Below are 19,135 nucleotides of genomic sequence, written 5' to 3' on the forward strand. Positions count from 1 at the left end.
TAAGTGCACACCAGACACTGGCAAGTAGTACCATAACAGCAAGTTAACACCACTAAACACCTTCAACAAAGTTTGCAAAACATACAAACAGCATTCAGCATTCTCAGCACAGAATATAAGAGCAACTTCCTGCTTATACATCAGCATTACCAAGACACAAATCTCACCTTGTCATAGCAGATGAGGGTAGAAAAGTTTGGTGTCTTCAGGATGTGAATCAAGTGAACAAATTTGGCACAGTACAAGGCATCTAGTGCTGTGAAGGTGCAGCGTGGAAACACACACAGCTGCAGGAACTGCATGATTGTCTCATTCTTGGATGATCCTGCACGCAAAAGTGACGAGAGGGACACATTGGCATGAACTGCATCGCAAGAGAAGAGAGGCACAAGATTTCCACAAAATCAACAGATTTTCCTCACTACTCTCCTCACATTACTGTATTTTCCGGTGTATAAGACGCGTTTTTTCTCAAAAATCTTGCTGGTGCGTCCTATACAAGGGTGCGTCTTATATGCGAATTTTTCCCTTTTTTTTTTTGCGAGTTCAGAAATTACTCAGGTTCATGTTGAAGCTTTTTTCACCGCAAAAATATTACTACCAATAACGCGGTTGTAACATGGTTAATACTTCAATACGGAGACCGCCGTGCGCAACTTTTTTAGGTGAACTTTATCATGAAACGGCGGGGTTGACCACTTCCGGGATCTTAAACACGCGGCCGTTTCGGAGGCCCCAAGCAAAGGTAATGTGAAATGCCAAAAGATGGCGACAGTCGCGCTTCTCGCCATTGTCAAGACAAGCCAAGAGAAGCCGATATTTTTTTTAGTCACCCTTTGCAAGTACGAAGTGCGAAGAGAATGCTTCATACGTGTTGCCTTTTCGATAGCGCATCCGAAGATGAAGACTTTGAAGGTTTTATGTAAAAATAAATTGTTATGGACATAAAGAGAGTTCTTTCGCTTTTTTTTTCTTTTGTGCTAAAACGTGGGCTGGTATGGCGTGAGTATTGCCTTTTTCGATCACTTAGCGTTGCTTAAGAACTTCTCACACGTACGGTGCATTTTGCGATGGTCGCATAAGCATGTTTAATTAAGCCTCACTGGCCTAACTGGGTAAATTGGGGTGCGTCTTATATACCAATTTTTTCAATGACAGCCTGCATATATGGCGGGTGCGTCTTATACAAGGGTGCGTCTTGTACACCGGAAAATACGGTAGTTTCCAAGGGAGCTACGGCTACCTTTTACCGAGGCCCTCAGGACGGCCTGAAATACTATTTGCTGGGCATTCCCTGTTGGTGTTCCTTTCAGTGAACCCCTTGCAATTGCACTGTAAAAGTAAACCTATGTTGCATCACTGCAAATAAAATGGCACCAGTAGCTACCTCTGTTGAATGAAAAATATGATTACATTCGCATGTGCATCTGTTAAAAAACAGTATGTTCCACGTCTGAAAGGGACGACAGCTGTGCTGACAACTCTTGCGAGTGCCATTCCTCCTCCAAATACAGGGTCGAGCACCCAAAATAGGTAAGCCTCACAGCGTGCACAAGACTTGTGATGATGATTGCGTGAGCAATATAGCCCCCATTCCACGAAAATGCCACTGTCCGTGAGTCCAAAGTCTCCACCCACCCACCAATCCATCCTCCGAAATCCCATGTCATAGAAAACAAAAAAGAAACAGCAAAATCAAATTTGAAGATGTAACGGAAAGGGAATCACTGGAAAAGCAAAATGCAAAACCAATATACTGCCAACGCAGATTTGGTGCACCGCATTGTATGATGATCTGTCAATTTTTCGTCCTTTTTTTTGCTTAACCCATATCCTTATCACAGTCTTCCAAGAAAAACGCGGAAGTGGTATCGACGCACATATACGTCTACAACAAACATCCTGCAGCATGTCCCAGTACTTGCGTTTGTGGCGCCTGCGTTTTCGCTGTAATCGAGTTTTGTGTACATGAACATTTGTTTATATGAGACTGCGTACCACAGCTCTAACGTGCAGCAGGGCAGTGATATTGTCTTCGTTCACAGTAAGCAAGTTTTCGTACTAATTAGGTCTCCGTTTGTTAAGACATTACAAAATGTAGGTTGCTCAGCTTTCGACTGCTGTCCAGATGACGTGAAGATGATGAATTTCATGGCACAAGTACCTCTGTGGCCAAAGAGCGCCATGGCACAAGGTTTTTTTCTTCTACTCAAGGTCGGGTCAAAGACCCATCACCCCAAAGAAGCCGAGCACCAGGCAGGGGAAAGCTTGTACCCATTGCATCACCGGTGGGTACCCGGCGGCACTGGGAATCGAACTGTCCCGATGAGGTGGCACCTACTCGAGTGAAACCAGGCATCCTTCTCGCTACGCAGCCGAGCCAGGACACGGGTGCAGTGCTCCTGCTGCTTCCGCTCCTCCTCGCCCAACTTGTCTGCCAGGGCATCGCAGCGGTCCTTCTCTTTCTTGCGCTTGCTGGGGGCCTGCAGCAAGACACAGCAAGCTTTCTTCACGTCACTGTCGCAAGCATTCCTACAGCTGCTAGCAGCCGCAGTGCATCCTTGATACAGTCTCTGGGCAAAGACATAGCGCGGCAAAAAGCCCGACTGCACAGGAAAGCTCCCAAAGCAACCATTCAACCCAAGCTACTGTTAGCAATGTCGCGTACTGAGCCTTACCATGTCCTTTGTCTCCTCAGAATTCGATGCATCTCTGAGCTTCTGCATCTCTCGCTGGTAGCTGTTCGAGGGTACGTGGAGGTCGTACATGGACAGCGACCAGAAGGTTACATAGAACTGGGGGCTGCAAAAGTGAGTGAACACACCACAGGTATAGCGACCTACAAAGCTCCAGATTAGGATGCTGCTCTCACCTCAGGTCCTCCCAGGTTTTCGCTGGGTGCAGTGGCCTGACGTTTTCAACCACCTGAGACATCACTTGGTCCACACAATCCACATAGCGCTGGAGCTGCGTGAGGGTTCTAGCATCAGGACACAGAAGACACACTTCTGACCCAGCACAGAGCTTCTATTAGCCGTGGTGAATCAAGCAAAAACTCCAGTTGGTTATGACCACGAAGCTATGGCAAGCCAAATTGAACAAATGATAGAAAATAGACAACCAAGTCTACTTTACGAAAGCCACGTACACATTGCATGGTGAGCCTCCGATTGCCTTGAGGAATTGAAGCAGACTGCCATTAAATAGGTGCAGAGTGGTAAATTAACATTATACTGGCATTACGCCCTATTTACTCACATAATGAACTCAATTTTTTTTTTTGAGAATGTTGACATCAATTTGAGGGAGAGGTCATATCACCAAGGGAAAAAAATGATGTGGTTTTATAAAATTCGAAATTTCATAATATATGTCCATCCATCCATTCATTCATCTATCCATCAACAAAAGCATACGGTCGTAAATTGTTCCCCCGCATCACCCGCATTCGTATCACCGATGTTTAGAGTCATTCGCTTCAAGAGGTGTTTGCTGTACTACCGCGTGATCAGATGACAATGTAATAGTTGACGACGCCGGCCCATCGCAGCGAGTTATAGCGAGCGTGCTGAACAGTGGCCCTGAAGGTTAGATGCACATTTTTTATGCAAGGCTAAAAAATAAAGTGAATCCTCAACAACAAAGTGGAGGGTGGGTTCATAACGTGAGTAAATACGGCATTTTCTTTCGCACAAGTCATATCATGCTAGTCAAAAAAATTCAGAACAACATTGTTAGCACAGGAATTAACTTTGAATTCCAAACAAAACAAGCTTTATCGTTTTAAAATTAAAGGTGCACTGAAGAGGAATCTTAACTCGTCTTTTTGCCGCGGGAACTCGATCTACACGTTCCTAGCATTCTTAGAAACTGCGACTTATTGCCCTGTGTGGCCGATTTCCCTAATCAAATTGAATTAACGTCCGGCTCCCGCCTTTTTTTTTAAAATTCTCCCTCGTACGGTGGGCGGAGTCGACCAACGCGTGGAGTGCCTTTCAGCCAGCTCCGTGGAGGCTTTGCTTTCGCTTCATTTTGTTTTTTAGGTTTCCGTGAATAAATAGTTTCATTTGCAGATAATATAACTGCAAAATCAGCCCGCAGAAATAAAAATACGTGCAGACTATTTGCTTCTATGGACTACTACGTATTACTCCGCCGATGGCAGAGTGGCAAGCTGCCACGGGACTGGGTGAAAGGCATTCCCCGCGTTGGTCGACTCCGCCCACCGTACGAGGAAGAATTAAAAAAAAAAGGCGGGAGCCGGACGTTAATTCGATTTAATTAGGGAAATCGGCCACACAGGGCAATAAATCGAAGTTTCAAAGAATGCTCGGAACGTGTAGATTGAGTTCCCGCGGCAAAAAGACAAGTTCAGATTCCTCTTCAGTGCACCTTTGTCATGAATGCATTTAAAATGAAGATAAATAGGGCAAAACAACAAAAAAATAATGCTCCACTGTTTCAAGGCACCCCATTGTATCATATCTTTTTTCGTCTCAAATTTACCTTTTGTGCTGCTGCCAGTGTCTTAAAACTCTTATCTTTCCGCTTGGCCTCATCAAACTTGAGCTGGAGAAGAAATGAGAGAAAGAAAACGCAGGAATTAGTACAGACGCAAAACACCAAACGGCCAGCTCAGGGGAAAAAGACAGACGCAGGTGACCTTACATTGATCTGGTGTCCGAACATGGGCCTGGCTAGGAAGAAAGCAACATCCGCCTGGACGTGGAATCTTGACAGGAGCTGGTCCACGGGAGGTAGCCTCCCCGCATACTCTTCTGTGCTAAGGCTGCTCGACAGGAAGCTGCAAAACTGCACCAGTGTGTCCTGGCACTGCAAAAGGAGAGACAACAGCCAGATGCAACACACTCTGCCGGCCCTAGCCATGACAGTCACCTTCCACTAAATTCAGAACGCACACTCTTGGCTTTAGCAATTCGAAAATGTAATAGTACCACTCTCAAATGAGCACTTTCAATCCTGACTCGGTCCGATTCAAGGACAGTTTAGTACGTGCTCAACATGCAACGTTCCAACACACTTCCACATGATCACTGAGTTGCCCACTGCTTACCCGGTGGTACTGCATGCACCAAGTACTACGCCATAGCTAAGAAACGAGTTTGTAATCAGTGAAAGTGAACAAAAGTACTTTTGACCAGAATACCTCGAGGCAGCTTTCACATTATGCACAAGCAAACAGTTATTAGTTCCACTTTAATTATTCTTCAGCACAAGGGTTATCAGTAGCAGCTTCTTGTTCAGGATCAATAATTTTGACTACTTAGCATCAAGAACCAAATGACGACCACAACTAAAACTGGCCGGATAGCAATGCCCGCTTTTGCAAAGGCACTCTTTTTGTCCCCATGTCTTCCTGTGTTTGTTCCTTCGCACCATTCAAAAATTTATGATGAACCAACTAGTCCAACAACAAGTACTTTTGCAGCAATGCCAGATTTGCATTAGGTTTGTTCCTTTCAGGACTGGAAGTACCAGTGCGATAGTAGTGTAGTAAAATGATTTCTAAAGTTTCACACAGCTAAAGAGAATGTTTTGTTACCTGGTCATAGAGCTTGCCAACCAGCTTGAGGTGTGAGGCCTCCTGCTCCCGGTAGAGGATGCAGTTCTTCTGCTGGGCCATGAGGAGGCACAGGGGCAATGCCAAGTCCTGCTCTAAGAGAGCATCCTTCAGCCGCTGCGATGATTTCTTGGTGTTCCGCAGCTGGTGGAAATAGCCTCCCTGCATGCACGGCAAACATCACTCATCCAGTGCCCGCTTAATCTGATGATAAAGATTACAACAGATTAGGTGGGGGGGGGTAGGTCTCAAATCGGATCAGGCCCAATAAGACTGAAGAGCAACAGTAACTTGCATAGCATTGATATAAATAAAATGTCTGAAGGCTTTGCATTTCCCATGTACAGTCAAGCCCACTTATAACAATACTGGTTATAACAATATATCGGATATAACAATGGTCAGTCATGGCACCATCAGCTTTGCCATGTGTTCTATGGTAAAATAAACTGCTTATAGCAATGCTGTCAAGGCAGATTATAGGTTATAACAATTAAATCTGGTAATTGAGTGTCAACTATTATAGAAAAAGAAAGAAGGAAATGCTACAACCACACCAGCAAAACCATGCTTACAACACAAAAGTGCGCACATGTGGGGCCGACCAATGGACTAAGCTGGCGCAGCAACGCCACGAAAGCAAAAGAGGCAGGCGTCATTGCGTCAGGAGAGCTGCTTCATTGGCTACGCACGCCATGCGTATCCCCAATCAGTCGGTGCAGCGTGTGTGCATGCAGCCAGCGCGGTTTTTCTCGTCAGCAGTCACTGCACCCTTAGTTCTGCATGCTTCTTGAATTTCCCATAAGAATCACTTCCGGAAAGCCGGCTTGATTCCTGTGACATGGAGGCGCGTGAAGCTCCCGGTGGCGCAGTAATGGCGGTGCTTTGGTCATTGGTGAACATTGTTCCGGTTCCCTTAAGTTTGAATTAACGAGCTTTTACAGGCATTAGAACAATCAAACCCCTCCGGTTATTTACTGTCAATAAATGCTCTGAAGTTTGTCGTCTTTTCTTTTTTTCGGCACAACCCTGTTATAACAATTATTGGTTATAACAATGGTATTTCCATGGCACTTGAATATTGTTATAAGTGGGCTTGACTGTATCACCTAAAACCTAAGTGGGGGGGTCTCAAATCTGATCAGGCCCAGTAAGATTGAAAAGCAACAGTAACTTGCTTCGAATGACACATAAAATGTCTGAAGGCTTTGTATTTCCCATGCACTATCACCTTAAACCAAAGTGTAATGGCTCAACAACCACCACTGAAGCCTGAAAAGCGGAAGGCAGATGTGCTGAGGTACACTCTTTCTATAAAATAGAAAAAGTGTAAAGGAAATAAACAATAATACCTTGGTCCTAGGAAATGTGCAACAGAGAATGGGGAATCTTTTTCAGTATAATTTTACTAGTTGGTTTTCATGACACAGAACCACTCAGTTAATCTGAGTGCGCAGACTTACACAGATGTTCCAAGTGCATTTGCAGCTTTCACCTAAAGTTGCAATGCCTACACTGCACTCTGGCAATGTTCCAGGGGCGCCGACCTCTGTCGACCGTAATAACTTGCAAAATAGAGCAAATAAAGTTCATCCTATCCTATCCACCCATCTAGGGTCCACACGTCCGTATGTGGGACCAACATATTTTACAGCAAAGCTGCAGTAATCAATGCAAAAGTGGGTATCTGTGAAAAACTGTAGGAACACCAACAGGCAGCTTATCCCACAACAAATGCCCCTCATGTAAGACGGAAAAAGAGCCCTTACCGTAAAACCTCGTTAATTTGAAGTCACTGAGATCGTGAAAAATATTCAAACTAAGCGAGTTAATGAGACCAACGCAATAAGTTTCGTTGCAAGAATACCCTGCCTTTGTTGGACCAATTTTTCAACCACTTGAAATAAAGATGCTGGTAACCTTACCCCCTGACGCAGTCTACCCATCACGGGCATGCACCAACAATCGCCAAGTCGCAGAACATGCATTGACGCTGCGGGGTATGTCCAGCGTGATTTCAAAAATACCTAGGTATTCAACCTCTTCACTTCGAAATTACCAGAAGAAAACTACTATTCCCTTCGAGCCCAAAACCACCATCTTGGCCTACTTGAAATGTATGCCATAACAAGTCCCTAAGTACTCTAAGAGCATGTAATTTCAACATGCAATTGCACCCAGCTTTTTGAAGATGTAATCAAAGAATGGCACCTCAGCCTTCAGCAGTTCTCCTCCACACATGGCTTCCAGCTGGTCCTGAGTGGCTTGCTCAGTGGATTCAATGCCAGTCATCTTCTGTACAATTTCCTTGAGTACCAGTAAATCCAGGCTATTCAGGACAAAGAGGGAAAAGAATCGGTACAGGTTGCACCTAAAGAGCATGCCATGGCACATCAAGGAACGCTCTGAATGAACAGACTCACCTTCTTTCAGCCTTCAGCTGGTTTGCAACGAGCTGAAGCAGGCCTGTCAGGTCAATGGAGTACTTCTTGAAGACTGCACCACAAAAGCTGGCAAGGCCTGATTGAGACAAATGTTAAAAATAGGTTTGCATCACTTTCTCAGAAATTTGACCTATGTGCTGCACACCCTAAACAAAGCAAATGCTGGCACGACTACAAGCCTGTTCTCTGCCATCAAAGCTCTTTCCCACAAATACTGTGTTCTAGCTTTTTTGAGGTACAGTGAAACCTCGTCAATTTGGACTTCGAGGGACTCGGGAAAAACGTCCGAATTATCAGAACGTCGAATGATCTAATGGCCCCTCAAAACCGCCAAAAGCCTTTCTTTCGCGTGCAAGCGAAATTTATTTGATGGGACCTGGGCAACTGTTCCTTACTTTAAAGATGAAAACTGCTTGACAGCAGCGGTTTCTCGAAGTTCCGTCAAATGTTTTAATTCATGCACGTTATCGGGTGTGGCAGAAGCAGAACTGCTTCTCAGTGGTAAGGGTCTCCACAGTTACTTTCAGTGTCTGAAACAGTTGCGCTGGCGCTTCTCCGCGTGTGTCGCATGTGAGGAGGCTTCACTACACAAACAGCGAACAGCACATGACGAGCTGCACGCTGGAAGAACGGAAATACGACGTGGACGGGAGCAAGGGAAGCAAGCATCAGCGCCGGAGCGGCAAGATGCCTTCAAACAACAAGCAAAAAAAAAGATCAGCAACAAGGCAATCATCGTACCAAACAGAGTGAGACTTGGCTGGCTCACTGATATGCGCAGCAAACGGTCACCGTGGGTTAGTGGTGAGGTTTCGAAAACAAAACTATGTGGCCAGACGGTAGGACTCTCTCTCGGCCTGTCGACGGGAGCCTGCCGACTGTCAACACGCCCGCCTTTGCGCAACATCAGAGTGGCACGGGATACAATGTGATATGCAGTTCAAGCCTGTGGACAAAGACCTGGACAATTGCCTGTCGAGAACATATCTTGACAAAACCCCCTCAGGGGCCCGTCCGAATTTAACAATTTGAGCCCCAAGGTGTCCAAATAAATGAGCATCTGACACCATAGACTTGCGTGGGTGCTTGGCGGGACTCTGGTGGAAGTCCAAATTATTTGAACTGAAGGGCACTGTATTAACGAGGTTTTACTGTATCAGACTTTCACTTTAGGGCCAGTTAATCCAATGAGCAAAGACAGAAGTCAGCGAATGAGTGAAATCTGGCACAGGGGCCTCAAACATGAACTTGTCTGTGAAACACTACAAGCTTATTTATCATGCAACGCCAATATCTGTCACGACATATTTTAACACCGATATGACAGCCAACCACAGCTATAGTGGGGTCAAGGTGAGGCAGCCTGCAGTGACAAGAATGCTTAATATGTTGGTTTGCATAGCAACCACAATACATTGAAAAACTGAACGCTGTTGGGAGAGCGAAAAGTGATTTGCTACAACAGTTTCTCAAAACTAGTGGTAAAGCATGCTTACAATAAGCCTGGAGCTTAAGGGGGGACATGGGTCTTAGAGCATTTTTTTTTATATGCAGACCAAATGCAATGAAACTACACATACTTATTCAGTTTTTTCTGCTGATTTCAAATATGAAATTTGTTTATTTCTAGGCCAATTAGTTCCTGAGATATTAATATATATCATGCCATTGTCTGCTCAAACAATAGAAAACAAATGGGCCACCAGAAATTTAATTTTAATATGTGGGTAGATACTACAATGTGTGAGGAATGCAACGCTGGAAGCAGTTTTCAGTTTTTTGTCCATGTGGACAAATGGGCTTAATAGTTAGTTTCATGTGTGTCGTGTTTTCTGGCACTGTATGTCCGGTTAACTCACTTGAAAACTTAACTATTACGCCCATTTGTCCACACGGACAAAAAACTGAAAACTGCTCCCAGCATTGCATTCCTCACACATTGTAGTATCTACCCACGTATTAAAATTAAATTTCTGGTGGCCCATTTTTTTTCTATTGTTTGAGCAGACAATGGCATGATATTATTAATATCTCAGGAACTAATTGGCCTAGAAATAAACAAATTTCATATTTGAAATCAGCAGAACAAACTGAATAAGTATGTGTAGTTTCATTGCATTTGGTCTGCATATAAAAAAAAATGCTCTAAGACCCATGTCCCCCCTTAACAACACACGAGGCCCAGAAGTGGTCCAGTTTGATCCTCGTCACCATGCCACCTATTCGTCACGAGGCTAGAACTGCTACTATGAAGTAGGAGCTGTAGGCACTCCTGGCAGACTTACTTTGCAGCCATAACGAGATGCTGGTTCCATCATGCTTCATCCGATCCTTTTCGGGCGAACAAAGAGCCTCAACAACACAATCTGTGATAAGCACTGTCAGGGAAAGCAATGACATTTACAGCAATAATGCTTAGCAATGAGCCTAAATGACACACTGAAGTTAATCGCAGTGCTATTTTTACAGGGACCAAACACTGCATTGAAGCTAGAACAGCACAGAAGAAAATGAACAAAGTGACTATAAAATAAGACAAAGAAAATAACAAAATAAGCCAATGAAAGAGCATAAAATGAGAGAAATACTATAGTCATTTCCTTGCAATCAAATGTGCTCAAAATGCACGCACAAGCTAAACCAGCTGTCTTAAATGGAGTCCACAATTTTATGAAACAAAACCCAGCTGACACAACCGCTGGAACTGTGTAGTTAGTTACGTTAGCAAAGTATTATGTCCAGCTAATATTAAGGGGGCAGAACACAGAGAGACAAAACTGACCAGTGGAAATGGAACAGTCAGCAATACTGCTTTGGATTTCCTTCGAGCTCTTATACAACTCTGTTTCAAGTTTCATTTTTGAAATGCTTGTTACTATCTGCTTGATACAGCATGCTGAGGCAATACAAACCCGACATGTGTCATCTGAAAATGAGACTGCTTGGTGGCTAAGCTATCTGTATGATCAATCACTTGCCACAAAAGTTTTAGTATAACAGATTGCACACCAGGCATTTTAGTTGAAAAATTGAAAAAACTTGCACTGCAGGATGTGTACCAAGCATGATGGTACATTCGAGCCCACTTATAATGGGCGCAGTTATAACAACTCCTCGGCTAGTACGAATGAGGGCAATGTTTCTATAAAAAAAAATGTATCAGGGTAAATGCACTGCGCCCCAGACACAACAGACAACTGTTGCCCCACCTTTCGGAGAGTGAACGAGGAGGTGCTGACAACCTGACCCGACAGTCAGCCACCAACTTAATCCATGCAGCCATCAGCTTCGTTACAAGTGGGCTTGACTGCATACAGGAAACTTTCCTGTTGAAGTTCTTCCAAGGGTTAGTATACTAATGCTGCACATTGCCTTTTAGAGAACAAAGAAAATTGTCACGCCAATACCGTATTTTTGCAATTCTAAGCACCCCCCCTATTTTCGGAAAAAAATTTCTGAAAAAAAAAACTTTGCATGCGAATCTAAGCACCCCCTTTTTTTGCACAGAAGAGAGCGTTGCTGAGGCCGCCAAGTGCACTTGCTCTCTTTTTCGTTGAGCCTGTGCAGTCGGAGTCCCGAGGAGGCGCGGCCTGCGCGTTGTTGTTGTTGTGACTGAGAGAAGGATGAAAAGGAAAGTGCACGGGCCTGCCTACTGGCTCGAGCCAAGCCACCACCGCTGCCACGTGCAGATAGAGGAGAGTTAAGAGATCAGAGGAAAGATAGAGAGAAAAGATAAGACGCGCGTTGCAGCAACAAATGTGTCCGCTGAAGCGAGGACAGCGGCGTCCACGGCGCTTTTTGTGTTGCTGCGTTCCGACACTACAAGACAGATGGCAGCACAGAACTGTCTGCAGCTATTTTTCTTTTGAATGTTTCCTAAATAAAATGTTTTTTCTCGCGCCCGTTTCATCGAGATTTCGCCGTGAAAAGAGGGGCCCGGGGGGACGGGGGGGCGGGGGGTCAGTTTAGATTTTTCGAATCTAAGCACCCCCTCTCACTTTGGGCATCGCGATCGCGAAAAAAAGGGGGTGCTTAGAATCGAGTAAATAGGGTACTTTTACGTTTCCTCTTCAATGAAAGCGAAAACTATACAGGTGACAGGAGTCCAACCAGTGACGCCAAAAGAGGCTGAGCAGTAAAAGAAAGTGCTGAGGGCAGCCATCAAGGATACAGGCAAGAACGTCGTAAGACAGCATGGTGAGGTACTTGAGAGAGTCCACCACTGGCACAATTAGGTTGTCCCACGTCTGGATCTGAGACAGGATCTGCATTCCAGGCGAAGTGAAGCGTGCTTGCAACTCACACCGAGAGATTTGGCCAAACTCACAATCAGGCTTGACAAGCAAAATACAGTCCGGTCAAGCCTTATCCCGGACTGTGGCCAAGAAGATGGCCCAATACTCACATAGTCAAAGAGGAAACAGGGATTACTGTGGCTCAGCTTCCCTATCTGACGACCTGAGGGCTTCACATTCTCTTTACTTAGACGCCTGAGGAACAAAACAACAGCAGAGTGAGGTCATTTCAACAAAACACCCAACAAAATCCACCAAGACTCACTTTAATCTGGAGCAACTTGAACAGCGGAGGAAAGGGGGCATGGGAGTGGGAAAAGTTGTACAGACCCGCTCTTTGCAGCTCCTTTCAATGGCAAGATTAGGCCTTTATCAGCTGGCTTGCCACATGCAGTTAATTTGCTGCTTTCCAAGATAATAAGCCAAATGCATAACTGTCGTGAGTGGAACCACTTAGATAGGGACCACTTAAAGACATAGAGGAACAGATGCTATGGGTACATTCTATTTGATGAAAAGCTAAGTAGTTGGCAAAGTGCATGGCAGTCTGCAAACCAGCTTTAAAAATTATAAGGTGCGGCCAAAATATTATGGAACATGCTTCAGCATTTTAATTGTTTGCACATATTGCGTAGTGAAGCTACGATGGCTTCTATATAGGGTACATACATGAGGGCGCCAGCGGCATGTGCTAACATATGTATAAAGTGCTACCCAATTTTTACTAGGTTAGGCATGAGATGAGCTTGATTGTTGAAGCGTGCTCCGCAGTCTTATGACTGGGACTGTACATTGTCCACAGCAATTGAAGCTTCGCTATCTTAAGTGCAACCTTACATTAGAAACGAAATTCAACAATCATCCCTAGGTTATGCCTCTTCGTTACTGATCACACACTGGAGCATACAGCTTGCATTGCTGGAAAGCAAAACACTCCATGGAAGTATGCAACCAGACAACATTTGGTGTACTGCAAGGACCTCAACCTCATTGCTGCCAACCACTGCCTATCCAAGGCACATAGATACTGCCCCTCTCTGGCAAGGCATTTATATTACGGCTACAAAGCAAAAAAAACCTTATTTTAAGGGGTATAAAAACAACTCAGTAACTTGACTAAAGCACCAGATACTTTGCCTCAAGCACTAAAGGCTAAGAATGCCAGGACAACCAATTGCTAGCTAAATGACACTCTTTCCAAATGACAACTATCTGCTCCAATTGTGTACAGTTCAATTCTAGCAACTAGCCATAATGCGTAGCGTATTTACTTGCATAATGGAGGCACAATGTTTTTTAAAAAGTCTCATTACATGTTCATTAGGCGGGATATTTAAAAAACAGTACTTTTTTATCATCAGAGTGCGTCCATTATAAGAGTATATACGATTTTATATGAGGCTTGGAGAGCACACAGCAAGCCATTAAAACATACGAGAAGCTCTTTAACTGACTGCAACCGAACTGCAAAAAAGCAGATGGACATAATTCCTCAAGCAGTTTGACAATGCAAACCAACAGGGTTTCTGAAAGCCACAGCCATTCTTCTAATGTGTCCAAGATACTAAATTCATGGGCATTTGGAACACATGCCAATGTCCACAAAGCCAGGCAAACCACGAATAAAAAATTCAAGTGGCACTCGGCTCCCAGGTCTACGTCAAGTGCATGCAATAATGAACCTTACTTAGAAACGCCTCCCTATCTCCGGCATATTCTTTCCACACCAGTATTCTTATCAGCCCCAGGATAACAGCACAGTTGAAAAACATATGCCAAAAAATAACTGCCGCTGCGTTAACAGAGCATAACCTTTGATGGGTTCTGCTCATTATTAGTACTAAGCTAAAATAAGAATACGCCCTCAAAAAGTTGTCATTGCTTGCTGCAAAGAAATTCCCTATCAGCTTTACTTTGCCCCACCATACACCAAAAGCTCAAGTGTGCCTTTGGCAAAAATTTCTCTATATTAGAATGCCCACAGAGCCATCAGTTAAAAAAATTTCGAAGGTAGCAACACACAACCTGAAAAGGAATGCCGTAAGTCAGAATCATTAAATAAGAAAAGCGTCAATTCTTGTTTGTACAAAAAATAATGCTTCTTTCCCTATTAAAGAAGGTTACAGGGTTGTTACTTTTCCTATATACTTTTAAGTTTCTTTTTTCCTTCCCCGGCACAGTGACAAGATGCACTGTGCAAGCCTCATGAAGCGCACTATGTGGGTAAACACACTGAACATTCAGCCATTTCCTTCACACTAACAAGACTGTGAATACAAGTCACAGGACAAATTTGAGGGCCTCTGCACTTCGTAGTCCTAGCCATTATTTCTACCATCTTGTTTCATGAATATGAATAAAAAGACAAAAACTAGCCTTGCGACTCATTTGAACAGATCTGTGCCTGCTTTCTTCTGAACTTGGAAGAATGCTTAGTTAACAGATTCAGCTTTTCGAGGAGACAATGTACATAACTGACTGACTGCCTTTGCAAAATTTGAAGAAAAAAAATGCACAAATAAACATACCAAATGGAATTTAACCTAGGCTGAGACTGCAAAGCAAATGGCTACTAAAAAATCATCACAGCAGATATAGCTGCGGTGATTAATTGACCATTTTAGAGGAATTGCAAATTCCGGTTTTTCAGAAAAACCACGTACCACTTTGCATCATTCCCCCTTATCAGAAAAATAAGATGATTATTTAGTATCAGATATCATCTTCTTCATACTATATTCACGTCTTGAAATAGCACACCACTTTCTTCTCGCACCTCTTGCACATGACGGAAACACCACCACCACTGACACAACTGTCTTGGGGACCACACAAGCACTGTCCACTACAGTACACCACAGATTCACAATGGACGCACTTGATCTTCAGTGAAGGGCAGCTCCAGGAAGTCTTGGCTTTTCCTCTTGACGCTGCCGTAGCTCATGGAACATCAGCGAAGGAATCAGGCTTGAACACAGGTGATGGATTGAGAGTGCCGCTATGCTGCCATGGATCTTCCTAATTGGCCTCTTGCTCTCGTGAGCTACTGTCATCCTGCCATCTTCCAACACCACTGCTTCTGCGGACCCCACTGTGGGCTTGGCTCGACGTAAAGCATGAAAGGTGAAGGCAGTCGCATTTCCATGGACATGTACATGACAATGACAACGATGCCAAAAGATGCTTGCTGCTCAACATCCGGTTAAATGTGACCAGCAGACTGCTTTAGAAACCGCAAAGCTTGATTGGAGAACTCAACTTGTACTTCAAGAGGTTGTGCTGACATAATGTTGACTATGAGACTATTCTTGTCTTTGGCAGTAGCTGCCCTCCAGTCAAATTCTTCCGTTCTTCCAGCACCAGCATGTTTTCAAACTTCACTGCAGCCCCGTTGCAAAAACTTCCATGCAGCCAAAATTATGTCAATGAGCTGAAGGCTTGCTGCTGCTTGCATCTTGCAAATTCGTTAGCACCTTGAATGCTTGCTTGACATAGCACGAACAGCTGTTGTGAAATCGTATTTTTTCTTTTTCTTCTGCCTTTTTTCACTTGAATAGGTATTCGGCCTATTAGACCCTGAAAAGACTCTTCGTACAACATACGAGTGCCACGATTGCTTCTCAAAGTGCCCAAAGGAGTGAAGACACAGTGGAAACACCACGGTTGATGAAACAGGTTGATGTTGATGTAACAGGCAAATCTTCCCGAGCTGAGGCACAATATTGCAGCAATAATGAGAGGCGATGTCTTCACCACTTCAGACTGAAGACCGAGGGAATCTCTGGAGGGGCTGGCATTACTCTTCAACCAACTTGACTTTCCATCTGAAGCAGCTCGATTTTTCGATTTTGCTGCCACACTTGATAAAAATGCAGGCATATATTGCAGGGACTGCAGGCATCAAGCACATTCAGAGAGGCCAGGCCTTAATGATGACGACAATGGCTTATAAGCTCAGGTGACGGTAATCATTCAGGTGACTGGCGGCGCTTCCTGGCGCAGATGATGAAGCAAATGATGATGCAGGTCGTTCCCGGTGCAGAAGCCGCGACGCGATGATTCCTGGCGGTGGAAGTCGCGCAGACACGTCACGGGAAAGGCTGTGGCAAAGGGCTCCAGCCGTCGAGCCCCGCCACCTCCAGATTCTCCTTGACGATGCGGTAGCAACTCTCCAGGAATTGACCGGAACGAACTCGAAATGCCCGTTGTTGGGACGATGTAAGCCGACAGCATTCATCCTGCTGGCGCTCTGAACAAAGAGCAACTTCAGTATGTCTCGTGTGGACCGCAACCAACTTCGAGCATGCACTGCGGAGCACCAGAAGACAGACCAAATGCGGCTTTCGCTGGCAAAGCCCAGCAAGGTAGAAGCCGCCTGAGCAAAATTTTCCGCTTTTCCACTTTCCACTCGTTAATCATTCATCTTCCAAGACAGGACCATTTGCACTTCAAGGCTGACATGGTGTGCAAACACGCTTCTTCAAGAACAACCATCATCAATGACAGTGATGTTATCCAGCCCTCCCAAATCCTACCAAATTGTTCTAGCACATAATAATGCGTTTAATTGTACTACATTCAATCCTAACTGCTATTTATGCCAAAGAAAAACCAGAAATGTGGGCATCCTTGAAAGGCACAAAGTTCCCTCAGCAAACCTCAGCAACTAGTACCTTTTGCTTAACAATATGGAACAACAGCTGTATAAAATTACTTTAATCGCATTATTTTTTTTCTTCACAAAAGTAAACTATACACAGAAATTCAAGCCAAGGACCGAGGCAGCTTCAAATAATATGGAAATCCTGCCTTCGCGTCATGCTGCTTCTGGTATAAAAAAAGAAATGTTGAAGATGGAGAGAGTTACATACTGCTGAAGTGAATAGCCTAGACAGGATATTGGGCACATCTAAAATTTCAGATGAAATAAAGAAGCAAAACATACTTCATTATGTACTTGATCTTCTTGAGTGAGTCTGCCTTAACCCTGATGAGAAGAGGATGGCTCTTGTAGGCAGAATTCTTCCAATGATGATACAGAAGGTACCTGAAACAATTCCCATTGTCTGAACTCAACAAAGCGGGGCCGGAGACAAACAGCAAAACAGCTTCTTCGCTACAGCACACATTTCAACACACACATCTACTAACCTTATGGAAAAGTGAGACCCTTTATTCAAGACACTCTAAAGTAATGAAATTTTGTGCGCACAAAAGCAAAGGCATGCCAAGTTTCACTTGGCATTTAAGAAATAGGGGACCTGCCGATTTATTCAAAAAGCTAACAAAGGGCCCACTAAAGCAAATCCTAACAAACAGACTTGCATTGCACTGACTACACAGTAAATATGAAGAAATTCCACACGTTTCCATCTTGTATGGAAAACAAAGGATTAATGAAAGCCTCGGTTATTTCACACACAGAAAATACAAGAAAACAGAAATAACGCAGGAAAACAAGAATAATGTGAAGACAGGCATTCGGAGGTTACATTTTCATTTTTCTGCACCTCGCAAGTGCACACGAAGAGGCAGAAAACACAAAAAGCAAGGAAGAAGGAAGCAGGACAGCCTACCGATTGAGAGTTAAGTATTACCGAATCAGTTGCAACATGTGTTATGCAAATCAACACCACTTTGCAGAAGAAAACAGCAGCAAGAAGCAACCTTACTTTCCATCTCTCTCGTTTTAAGAGCTCCCGTTAAGTACAAAGGCTACATGTCAATAAAAATGCAACTTTTCATTTCACGTAGTGTTTGGCTCTTTCCTTGCCATTTTGCCCATCGAGTGTTGCACGCTAGGAATATCCGGTGAAGAAGGAAGAGCCATCCAATCTAGCAACGCAGAAGTGTGCACGCAGCAACAAAGCACACAACTACTGACCTCTGCTGGTACGGGTAGAGCTTCACCAGAGACCAGATCTCATCAGCCACACAGCAGTTGCAGTCCAGCAGAGACAGCGAAGGGAGCAGCGTCTCGCCCAGCAAGTTGAGCAGGTCAAAGCGCAGGTCAGCTGCGGCCGAGCCCTTCTGGTGCAGGAAGGCCCGGCCCAGACGGACCACCTTCACAATGAGCACAGGGTCTATGTGCATCAGGGGACCCAGAGCCATGAGCATGGGCAGCACGAGGGTCCGGAATTCGCCAAAGGTCTCCACCACGGGCAGCGGCCGCAGGCCTCCCGGCGGGGGACCATAAGACCGACGGAAGCCCTCGGGTAGGCCGCTGTGCCTATTCACACAAACACGGGATGTCACACAATGTCACACAACATGTAACCGCTTCACCAACTGCTCTGCAGGCTGTTGGTGCGTAGCCTGTGCAACCTAGCGATCCTTCGTATCCTTCCAACAATTCCCCAACACCTTAAGAACTTCTAGTAAACAGCTCTCTCTCTCTCTCACACACACTCTCGCACGCACACCGTAATCGCTCGCATAATGTATGCACTCTTTTTTTCCTTAACACAACATGCAAAAGTTTGAGGGCACATTAAACAAATATATAACTGGTTATGGAGAAAAGAAAAGCATAGTAACTATATTGCTCTTGGTGGACACCTAAACCACACTTCAAGGGAAGGGATGAAAGGTCGTTATGGTATGTGGGGTTTATGTCCCAAAGCAACACATGGGCTACGGGGACGCCATGAGGAGGGCCCCTGTAACGCAGCACCTATCCAGCTTAACTATCTAGTAACTACCTAGCTTAGGGTGCATTCAATATGCTAGTAAAGACTATAAATGTCAAAGCTACACTGAGCTAAGCGCATGCTGTGGAGGAGGATTAGAGACTGATTTGACCAGCCGGGGATGCT

General features: G+C 44.6%; 1 protein-coding gene across 4 annotated transcripts in view; it reads right to left on the minus strand.

The window, feature by feature from the left end:
* The window catches only part of tho2 (THO complex subunit 2-like protein), a 52,087-nt gene that overhangs the window by 15,936 nt on the left and 17,016 nt on the right, over positions 1-19,135 (minus strand). For all 4 annotated transcript variants that reach the window (XM_089566765.1, XM_089566764.1, XM_089566763.1 and 1 more), the window contains exons 12-25: positions 18,205-18,549; positions 17,266-17,367; positions 12,431-12,515; positions 12,197-12,290; positions 10,311-10,391; positions 8,005-8,101; positions 7,793-7,910; positions 5,564-5,743; positions 4,669-4,833; positions 4,507-4,569; positions 2,873-2,967; positions 2,679-2,802; positions 2,342-2,483; positions 168-325 (exon numbers count right to left, since the gene is read on the minus strand). In XM_089566765.1, coding sequence (XP_089422891.1) covers positions 168-325; positions 2,342-2,483; positions 2,679-2,802; positions 2,873-2,967; positions 4,507-4,569; positions 4,669-4,833; positions 5,564-5,743; positions 7,793-7,910; positions 8,005-8,101; positions 10,311-10,391; positions 12,197-12,290; positions 12,431-12,515; positions 17,266-17,367; positions 18,205-18,549 — 1,849 coding nt within the window. The remainder of the gene's footprint in view (positions 1-167; positions 326-2,341; positions 2,484-2,678; positions 2,803-2,872; positions 2,968-4,506; positions 4,570-4,668; positions 4,834-5,563; positions 5,744-7,792; positions 7,911-8,004; positions 8,102-10,310; positions 10,392-12,196; positions 12,291-12,430; positions 12,516-17,265; positions 17,368-18,204; positions 18,550-19,135) is intronic.

Source organism: Amblyomma mixtum, chromosome 1 (assembly GCF_055824585.1).
Source record: "Amblyomma mixtum isolate Tamu chromosome 1, ASM5582458v1, whole genome shotgun sequence".
NCBI lineage: Eukaryota > Metazoa > Arthropoda > Arachnida > Ixodida > Ixodidae > Amblyomma > Amblyomma mixtum.